Genomic DNA, 10,557 nt, shown 5'->3' on the forward strand with positions numbered 1-10,557 from the left:
GTCTCGTGTTAAACAGCCGGCGTCGAAACCGGTGCGACGACTTTGCGGACGTGTTCCGATGACCCCGCAGAGTCAGATCAGCGCGATAAGACACGCCCATCTCAACGTAACCTTGGCAACCTCGCCTTGTTTTTGCTCGTTCCAAACTCCCGTCGTCTCCATCCGTCATCGGCGCGCTTGCCGTCGTTCGCGGCAAGTACAAACAAGCTGGGCTTATCGGGCCCCTGCAAGGCCGCTCGACTTTCCCACAGCGCTCCCAAAGCATCCCCTCGGGACCCAACGGTGGCGTCAAGGCTTCTTATTTATTCCTGCCGCTTCCCACGGGACGACAATCCGAGTACACGCGCTGGGTTGGTGCCGGTGACTAAACCGGACAATTTGCCGGAATAACAACGACACGTCGCTGCGTCTGTACGGCGCAACCGCTTTGTCATAAACAACATGAGCTGATGCCACCTCAGCGCTGACGCAAACATGACTCAACCCAATCACTGAAATACGCTTCTTGGAATTTCAACATGTCAGCACTTGATCACAATTGCAGTGCAGCAAAAAAAAAAAAAAACTAAACAAAACAAACTTTTGTTAAATGTCAAGTATGCAAAAGGTGATTATGATCGGGAATATTTACGGTGCGGCGGGAAAATACTCAGCACGGGTATTATTGATTTCAAATTGCATATGTAAGTACAAGACCGTTATATCCTCCAAAGTCCAAGATTGGATTTTCCAAAGAAAAGTTATTAAAAATGAGCCTATCTATATCGTTTGAGGATGGATTTAATAACAAGCCCGGGGTTTTTCTCGCCATTCTCAACCAGGCCGTGATGTTTGAAGGGATCACGAACGCCCTTGAAATACGATGTGCTTGTCATTCCAACATCTTCCATCTCGGCCAGCTATTTCCGAAAACGAGCCTCAAGTGGTGGAAAGAGTGTGTGCCCAGATGCCCAGACAGTGTGGCGAAGGGTTTTTATCACAGAGACAGGCGGGGGGGGGGGGCAAACCCTCATTTGCCGCCCTCCCTTCGTTCACATCCAATGTGTGTGCGGGGGTAGGAGGCCGGCCGACTGTGACAGGCAACGCTAGCCAGCCGCTCCAGACAGCCACCAGGCTCGCAAAAGCGTCGGCAGATAATGATGATGACAACTTGCACTTTTATGGAAAAGGGAGGAAGGACATCTCTGGCACAGGCCCTCGCGGTGCGCCATGATGAAACCACCTCCATAAAACAGACAATCTGACAGAGGGCACTCGTGCGGACGCGAGCGACGATCAGGACCAAAAAAGGAATGCTTCCAAGAGAAGGATTGAAACCTCACGAGTCACTTTCATCATGTGGCCACAGAATTACCGTTTTTTGGAACGCAACATTTTCCAAATGGAACATGTCTCATTTTCAATTCATTAATCAGGTGTTTTGTTGGCCTAGACCAGTGGTACGCAAATAAAATGTCAAATGGCCAGAAAAATGGTTTTGCAAAGAGTTAAAGTTGGTTAGGTTTCAAAGAAAACGTCCTTTTCCTTCTCAACGACACAAACTCAAATAAAATGTCATTTGCATTTTGGCATGAATGAAAATCAATGAAGAAAACAACACAAAAAAGAAGGAAAATGTATTTTGTCCCAATATTCAGATGCCGGCGGCACGGTGAGCGACGGCCTCAGCGTTCAGAGGCGCAAGGTTCGATTCTTTTGCGGCATTCCGTTTAAAACGAGAGGAAATGCACAATTGAGGTGAATTCCGACAAAGGACAAGAAATGCCGTTCGGCATGAATGAAGTGACACCATCGTAAACAAACAGGATTGCCGTGAATTGGATTTCATGGATGGCGTGAAGGCGGATGACGCACGCACGCACGGAAATATTTCTGGCAGCGCCTCCCTGGCAGGAAAGGGCGAATTCTGAAAAGGCCGCCGCGGTAAACGTGTGTCTCTTTACTCACTATGTCATTAACGCAAAGCGCCAAACAAAAGTTGGAACACGCCATCTTCCAAGAAGCGAGTCGCACCCTCTGCAGGTATGCTCCTCTACAGTCGGCGTGACGTACGAGCCGCACCGAGAGCAAATGGACACAAACGGAATCGATGCTTACGGAACTTAAATGACCGAGATCAGCAGATTTCACCAGACAATGACAAACTTTGGGTAGCGTTGGCACGGTGTCAAGTCGGGGACGGCACGTGAAGACCCAAACAAAACACAAATTGCAGGAAGAAGAGTTCGTAGGCCAAAAGCAGGCCGGATGACGCTTATTCCACTTCAATTCTTTGCCATCACGTGACTTTTCCATGCTTGTGAAGTCCTTTTGTCATGTATAAATAAACTTTGGTTTCCGGACGCAAAAAGCGAGGTCCTGAAAGGCATGCCGGGATGAGTCAGGCATGGACGAACTTGACTTCAATCGCAGAGAACGTGAGGAACATCAGCTATGTTTCATGTCACACATTTGGTGTTGATATGAAAGATCAAACATCAAAAAAACAAGTGAAAGTTTGCCCTCAATTTTCTGTGCATATTTTGCATTCCATCCCAACTTTTTGTTTCTTCTAAAAGTTCATTCACTACCGACCGTGTGAAAAGAAAGGATGTTGGACGTCTTTAGCCGTCAATGGCACTAAATGAGTTAAGCTTGTCCACCCACAATAAATAGGATCAAAAGTTGCAAAAGAAAACACCGTTTGACCTGCAATTAATTGACCGCAAATCATCTGTCGGCTCAGCTCCGGCTGTTCCGCATCTTTTGCAAGTGGACACGATGCATATGCAGATATGCAAATATATAACGCGACGTGATTGGACAGGAAAACGTCTTCCAAAAATGCGACAACTACGTGATTTGCGTTTGACTTTGTCTCTCGCCTGGCAAAGCGACGCCCCTCATTTACGACCACTTGCACGCTGAATATGTTTATCCTAATAATGACAAATTTCGACGTCAATTCAATGAAGCAACTGACGGCAATCCCACAATCTCATCGACTTGTTTCATACACACTCGCGCTATCGAGGAAGATTTTACACATCAGCTCCATCCCCTCATTTGCTTTGATCTTCTCCCAAGCCTGAAATACTCTCCAAATAAAAACGGCATAAATATGCATGTCCACGCATATTTTTATGTTTTATTTACCCGAGGTTTATGCAACTGTTTGGTTAAGCAAATGATGCGCACAAATCATGAGGATAGTCCAGCAGCAAAGGACAGTGGCAAAGTCAAACCGTTCAAAAACAAACCAAAAAAAAAGAACCCAATCGCTGCGAATAAATGTTGGGCACCAGGAAAGTGAGCAAGGCATGCGAGCCACCTCGCCGAGGATGTTGGGCTCAAAAATAGACAAGAGCTGCAATGGAAAAGTTGCATTTTGGCTCAGAGGAAGACGCTAACAAAAAGCATGAAATGCTTCGCCTTGCTTAGAAAACAAATCAAGAAACTCTTTTTTCTCAAATAACTTTTCGATGACAGGGATGTTTGTTCGCCAAGCACAAACAAAACGGCAACAGTATTTTGGTGAGCATTTTCAAGTTGCCTTTTCAAGGTGAAGGTGACGTTATTTGTTGTGAGAGCTGACGTGAAGCAGACAGTCGAGGCTTGAACAACAAGAAGCCAGCGGGAAGGGAAAGGAAGCAAAGGGGCGTTCACATCTTCTATTTGTGACTGAAAATATTCGGGGGTTTCCACGAGACAGGAAATGTTGCCGTTGCTTCACAAAGCAAGCAAGCTCCCAGAACCAAACAGAAGGCCTTCCTGCCGCCGCTTACCACGAGCGCATGCGCACACGAGCCGCACGGCAACGTCGAAAGCAACATTCATTTCCATTTTTCCCCCTCTGAGGACTTGTAAAATGTACCCAGCGGCCGCCTCCTGACTCGGCGAGCAGATTAAAGGGGATGTATTGCCGCCTTGTTTTTTTTTTTTTTTTCGAAATGGATGCACATGTGGCACATCTGTGTCCAAGCCTGACTCATTACTCCCTTTTTTTTTTTTTTCTTATGTTCCATTCTCCGCAGCCATGGCAACAACTGCGTGTTTGGCAGCGGGCTTTTGAAGGCAGTGGAAAAAGAGAGAGAGAGAGAGCCTTGGGAGGGAGCATAAAGGGAGGGCAGGCGGGTAGGGCGAGCAAGGCTCTCTCAGTCGTTGGCCTCCATCCAGTGTAATCATGCCATGGAGCCCAAATGAGGCCTTTGGCAGCACACCAGGTTTCTGAGAACAAAGATGTGAGCTTCTAATGTTGGCGGTGGGGCCTGCTTGGCATCCTTTGCCATTTCCCAGCAGCCCTTGCCTTGGCCGCCGGCCAGGAATCCCCCCCCCCCCACACGCCCCTCCTTCATCCCTTTTCCACCCACCACCTCCTGCGGGGACTGCAAAGAGGATCAGAATAAAGAGGGAGACTTGTTTTTCACTCGGTGCCTCTTGCTCCGGCCCGATGACATCACCTCCGCAGCCCCCAGATTCCACTCGACCGGCACATTTTTCCTTCCATTTTGCCGACGGACCCTCCGTTTTATTTGAATTCCTCCATTTTATACAGTCGCTCACGTGAAGCGACACGTTTCCTTGTTTCTGGCAAGACTCTCCCAATTTTCACAGATGCACGTCATTTGACCTGCAAACATTTCAGGGCAGGTGTCGCTGGTGAATTTTAGAAACATTCTAACTGTCCTCAGCAAACAAATTTGTGAGAATGTATCGTCACGGCTGAAAAGAGCTCACGGACTTTGGAGGTTCGTGTTTCATTTGTTCCGTTAGGACAAACACTCATATCTCAAATTATCTTGAAAAAAAAAAAACATCTAAAACTCATGTAATGTGATTTACAATCAGTAAAATAACATCCTGTACAAAATTTTACTTTATAAAAATGTACAGTCCTGAAATAATTCAAAAGAACGTAAAAAAATAAAACCTTCTTTGTCTCATTTTTTGCTTCAATTCAATGGGAATGGTCCATCTCATTGCGATACGCGTGCCTCGGCCACATGGGGGCAGTAGAAGACAGACATGCAGACACACAAAGAAGAAATGGACTCAAGGGAGCTGCAGTAAAGTGTGTCATTTTGCGACAAGAATAATTAATATATGCTCTGATTATATATTCTGTCTAGTTGTGTTGCGCCACTGTTTTTGTTCAGAAATCTGTTGCTAAAAGTGTTATTACACTGCAACACCGACACTGCTCACTAGCCTCTAAGCTAGTTGTTTTGTCTTATTTCTTGGCATTAAGCTGAACAGACTTTAATGAGACAAAAACACGGTTGTTTCAAACACGCGCGTATTTCCCTTCCTTTTTGGGAGTGGCAATAAACAACGTGAAGTTTCTTTTTCAAGGGTTGTTCGCTATGGAACAAACTGCCGCTGAATGTCAAGAGAGCTAAGTTGAGTTTACTGCCACTCGTCCGTCAAATTGTTGTCAAGTCAAAATCAACAAAAAAACAAGTTGATTCATGGCACGTGTCCAAAAAAAAATAAAAATCCCCCCCAAAAAATAGTCCGATCGCTCATGTTATGTTTTGGGCTTTGGACAACAAGCAAATACTTTTTTTTAATTTTGACATTGTTAAAGCTGGATCATCTTGAAGCATGTCTAATTTGGACACTTCGAAGAATTTTACAGCCCTAAACAGGATCGTGCTGATTCGGCAGATGCACTTTATTGTTGGGCTCCAAAATGATCTGAGCTCGAATCGTTTCAAATCTGGGGCTAAAAATAGAACGGGCGTGAGCGGGAGGAATCGCAGATCAATACGCAATCATTGATGAGACATACGACAACAAATCGAGTGTTGTCAAGCTCCTCCTCCTCCACTAAAACGACCTCACACGGTCCTGTTCGAACCGCCTTTTATGTCCGTGTAAGATTGCGGAGTTTGGCGCTCGCCTCGGCAGCTAAACGGGTTATATAACCAGGCAAGTGGGGGGAGGAAAAGCAAAACAAACGGGGGGAAAAAAACACTGAAATCATCTCACGGGCTCCACTTCTACGGCAGAAAACGTCAGAAAGAATTGAAGATGATTCTCTCCCATGAATAAAAGATTGTCGTTGTAATATTCAAGAGAGTCGCAAAGTGCAAGAGGACAAAAATAATGTCATCTCATCACATGCCGGGTATTCCCCGGCCGTCGCTCTCACGTCTCACTTTCCATACTGCTGAAAAGCAACATCGGCCGATGAAAGTGGACCGCCGCCAGTCGGGTCGCACGTTGATGATTTTTACTGTATGCGTGCCGCATATTTCGCCACTGCGGCCATCTGTGCATGTCTGGCTTCCTCATTGTCGCTTTTGCGCGTTCCATTTCTGCTTTGGCTTTGGACATCAATGGCTCTTTCCAATATGGACTCAGACGCTTTGAGATTGAATAAAGTCGCCGCATGTGCAACCATGCGAAGCGTGAGGCGACCGTTTCCCAGCCGTGTTAAAGGAAGATTTGTTCATTTACCCAGAGCAGTCATTTCCCAACTGTGTCATAAAGCCCAACAACACTTCCTCCTGTTGTTCGCCCAACAAACGCGAGCATGGGGAAACGTCGTTTCCATCGGCGTTTACCGTCCCAAATAAGTCACGGCCTCGCCAGCCGGACTAAAACGGCACGACCTCACAGGCGCGTTTGTTCCGATTTTGGCGTCTTTACAAAAGCAATCGGCATAATGATAAGTGCGACGTCGCTTCTTGATTTGGTCGGCGGAGAGCCTTTGAAGGAAGCCAGATTGACGGCTCCAGGCGGGCTGCCGAGTGGCCTGGGTGAGGCGGGTGAGGCTACGTGACTAAACATCTTGCTTCCTTTTTTCCGACGTCACATGGACTTGCACAAACACATCCTGCTTTGTGTCTGCAGGTTTCAGACGCATTGCCTCACCCAAAGCCCGAGGCGAAAAGCTGCAATGAGTTGGAATGAGCCCAGATGAGAGGGAGGAATCTCAACTACTGAGACACTCCTCCGCTTCAAACCTGCACTTTTACTCGAGGGGATTTTGGCACGGTTGCAGCATACGACGACATGTCTCTGATGATTTTTTTATTCCCCTTCCACTGAGTAAAACCACCAACTAACTGCGCAGTGAATCACCGAACTTGATTGCTGTGACCAATATTCAGATATTCTTTAGAAAGCACACACACGTGTGATCTCAATGAGTGACTTCATGTTTTGAAATGTGGGCGCATGGCTCTGTGCGCCTTTCTCGCTCGCTCTCAAGTGTGTTGCAATACAACAACAACGTTATTTAGAAGATGATCATTTTGCACTTTATTCTTATGCAAAGCCAAGTGGGTGGTGCCTTTGTACTGGATCACATTAGTGAGTGTGTATTAAACTGCATTCGAGTTTACAACATTGCCTGGAAATCCCCACCTCATGACACAAGAGCTTCCTGGTTAATGGCTAACGGAGGCGCCCTTCTCCCTCCGCTTATCTCCACATGGCCGCAGCGGACACGATGAGCACATGTTTGGCATATGCACGCCAGAAAGCGAGAAAATTCTCCCCTCTTTATGTGTGTCACAATTATTTTGTGATAAGGAGGCAAATCGTCTTTCTTTTCTCTGGGCTTTAGCCACCTCATTCACTGCACAGCAGCAAGTAGTAGTAGCAGCACATGGCGGCGTAGAGGCGCTTCGCATGAAGAAAAACAAGCTTCAACTCAGCCCAGAAGCGGATAAAGCTCTGAAAATAGGACAAAGCAGCAGTCAACTGGAGGAGCTGGAGAGCCGCTCTGCTGAGTGTGTGAGTGAGTGAGCGAGCGAGCGAGTGAGCGAGTGAGTGAGTGAGCGAGTGAGTGAGTGTTATTTTCCATCCCCTGGCGCTCTGCTCCTGAGCTGCAGCAACATTTTTGCACAATTTTGCAGACCAGCTGGAAAATGAGGAATCTGCTCACGTCATGAGAATAATAATAATAATAATACGTTTGTAAATTCTATTTGTTGTGTTGTCTTGTGAAATTGTTGTTTGTAAATAAATGAAAAAAATAAATAAATAAAAAGAAGGGCTGGGTGAGTGGCGAGGGGCTGCAGTGAAGTGAGGAGGGGAGGGGGGGCGCGTGTGTGGGGGGGTTCTGTCGAAGAAATCAAGTCAATAGAAGTGGAAGCGAGCGTGGTGACGTCACTGGTCCACATTGAGCCAGTCGTACATTGAGTCAGCGGCGCTAGATAGACGAGCGCCCGACTAAAGTACACACCGACATGAACTTCTTCCTGTGAAACTCCACCGTCGTCACTCGCTCAGCCGGGAAAGGACCACTTTTCGCCTCCTTTTTGGCCACACGGAACTTGCTTTTTTAGCCGCTTTCGAAAGGGGGGTGAAAAAGGAGAGAGAGGGGAGGAAGAAGCTCATTTTGGGTTTTGTTTTCAGGGGGTCGACGACGAGCGCCATGTCGTCCGCGGCGGTCGCTGCTTCTTCCAGGAGGCAGTCGTGTTATTTGTGCGACCTGCCCCGCATGCCCTGGGCCATGATTTGGGATTTTACCGAACCCGTTTGCAGGGGATGTGTCAACTACGAGGGAGCGGACCGCATCGAGTTTGTCATCGAGACGGCCCGCCAGCTGAAGCGGGCTCACGGCTTCCAGGAGGGCCGGTCTCCCGGGCCCGTCAAGTCGCAGCTCTCCGGCAAGGAGATCCAGGCGATCAACCACGCGGCGGCTGCGGCGGCGGCGGCGGCGGCGGCAGCGGCGGCGGCGGTGGACCCCGGCTCGCGGCCGCCGCAGCCGCTGGATCGCTACCCGCTTTCCTCCGAGCGCCCGCCCAGGCTGGGCTCCGAGTACCAGTCGGGACGACAAGCGAACGGCATCCCCGTCCCCAATGGATTTCCTAAGCCCGACGAGCCGCCGGAGCTGAATCGCCAGAGTCCGAACCCGCGCAGGAATAGCGCGGTGCCCCCCAACCTTGTGCCTTTGGTGAACGGGAGCATGCCGCCCGTGCACGCCGTCAACGGCAGACCGGGCCAGATGGGGCTTCCCTCCGCCGAGCTGGGCAAGAGACCCGCCTCGGTGTCCAGCAGCGAGCACGAGCGCGACGCCAAGGACAAGCACCGACCGGACAGTCTGACGCCGGAGATCTCGGAGGGCCACAAAGGCAGAGCGGAGCCCGACTGGATGGGCAAGGGCAAGACGGTGCGGGACCTGATGGCTCTGCACACGTTCGACAGCCGTTTCAAGAAGGACCATGCGGCCATGCAACAAAGGGTCATGGGCTATGACGGAAGCGCCTCGGCATCCAAATCTGGTAAGCAGCAGCAGCAGCAGCAGCACGTTTTTTTTGTTTTTTTTTTCCGTTTCATTTGTTCAAATCACAATACATTTTCGTTGTGTTTGGTTTGTACTGCGTCCCCCCTCGCTCGTGTTCTTTGGTTGCAGCCTTTGCATACATGTTCTCCACTCTGTGTACATGTGTCCTCGACTGAGCCGAGCAAGTCATTCACGCTGTCTTGTTTAACCCTTTCCCACCTCCAGACAGAGGAAAACACCCCCGCAGCATGAAGAGAAAAGCGTCACCCGAACCGGAGGGCGAGGGGACGGCCGCCAAGCTCAACGGAGAGGCGCAGCAGTGGTTACCTCCGCCTTCGGACGGACTCAAAATGCCGCCGGTCCCCCCTCCGAGCTTCGCTTCCCCCCCTTCCACGATATCGCCCCACTCCCGCACCACCCCGCCGGAGGCGGCCCAGAACGGCCAGTCCCCCATGGCTGCTCTCATCATGGCCGCAGACAACGCGGGTGGCAACAGTTCCCCCAAGGACGCCAACCAGGTCCACTCCACCACTCGCAGGAACAGCAGCAGTCCCCTGTCGCCCTCCTCCATGAGTCAGAGGAGGCTGGCGCAGAGAGATGCATCCGGCGCAGGTACCCCCCACGTGCCAGGCATGGACCAAGTGCACCCCCAAAGCATTCCGGACTCCTCGGTGCCGGGCAGCATACCCTTGTGCTGCACGCTGTGCCACGAGCGTTTAGAGGACACCCACTTTGTTCAGTGCCCGTCTGTGCCCTCTCACAAGTTCTGCTTCCCTTGCTCGAGGGAGAGCATAAAGCAGCAAGGCGCCACGGGTGAAGTGTACTGTCCGAGCGGGGAGAAGTGTCCCCTGGTGGGCTCCAACGTACCGTGGGCTTTCATGCAGGGGGAAATCGCCACCATCCTGGCAGGAGACGTCAAAGTAAAAAAGGAGAGGGACCCTTGATTTGGTTGCAAGCAGAAAAACTAAACAAAACGAGTATAAATATATAAATATCACATCCATACCATTCATCAAAAACTAACAGACTTGTACATATTGGACCCAAGGGAAGAGTATACTTCGTAAACATGGTTGTATAATTTTTGATTTTTGAATACATTGTGTTTCTATATTTTTGAAGATAAAGGTATGTACTCATTATAATGGACTACGTTCCTCTTTGTTGATGTTTAACAAAATTCTCGATGTACTTCTAGGTCTGGTGGCAGTTCCTGTTTAACGTAGAATGTGACTAATGCTACTCTACGAGCACTTGGCAAAACTGAAATGCTTTTAGCTGTACTTGTATGCACTTGTTTAAAAATTGCCAAATACAATTTCTTGATCTTGTATGAA

General features: G+C 49.0%; 1 protein-coding gene across 1 annotated transcript; it reads left to right on the top strand.

Annotated features, from left to right (window-relative positions):
- Positions 1 to 8,064: 8,064 nt before the first annotated feature.
- irf2bp2a (interferon regulatory factor 2 binding protein 2a) lies at positions 8,065 to 10,557 on the top strand. The gene is made up of 2 exons (XM_088305393.1): positions 8,065 to 9,218; positions 9,446 to 10,557. Exons 1-2 carry the CDS (start codon positions 8,369 to 8,371, stop codon positions 10,162 to 10,164), a joined length of 1,569 nt encoding a protein of 522 aa, XP_088161519.1. The 5' UTR covers positions 8,065 to 8,368; the 3' UTR covers positions 10,165 to 10,557.

This window comes from Idiotropiscis lumnitzeri, chromosome 9 (genome assembly GCF_059441095.1).
Source record: "Idiotropiscis lumnitzeri isolate Australia: NSW breed Sydney's pygmy pipehorse chromosome 9, RoL_Ilum_1.0, whole genome shotgun sequence".
NCBI classification, from domain to species: Eukaryota; Metazoa; Chordata; class Actinopteri; order Syngnathiformes; family Syngnathidae; genus Idiotropiscis; species Idiotropiscis lumnitzeri.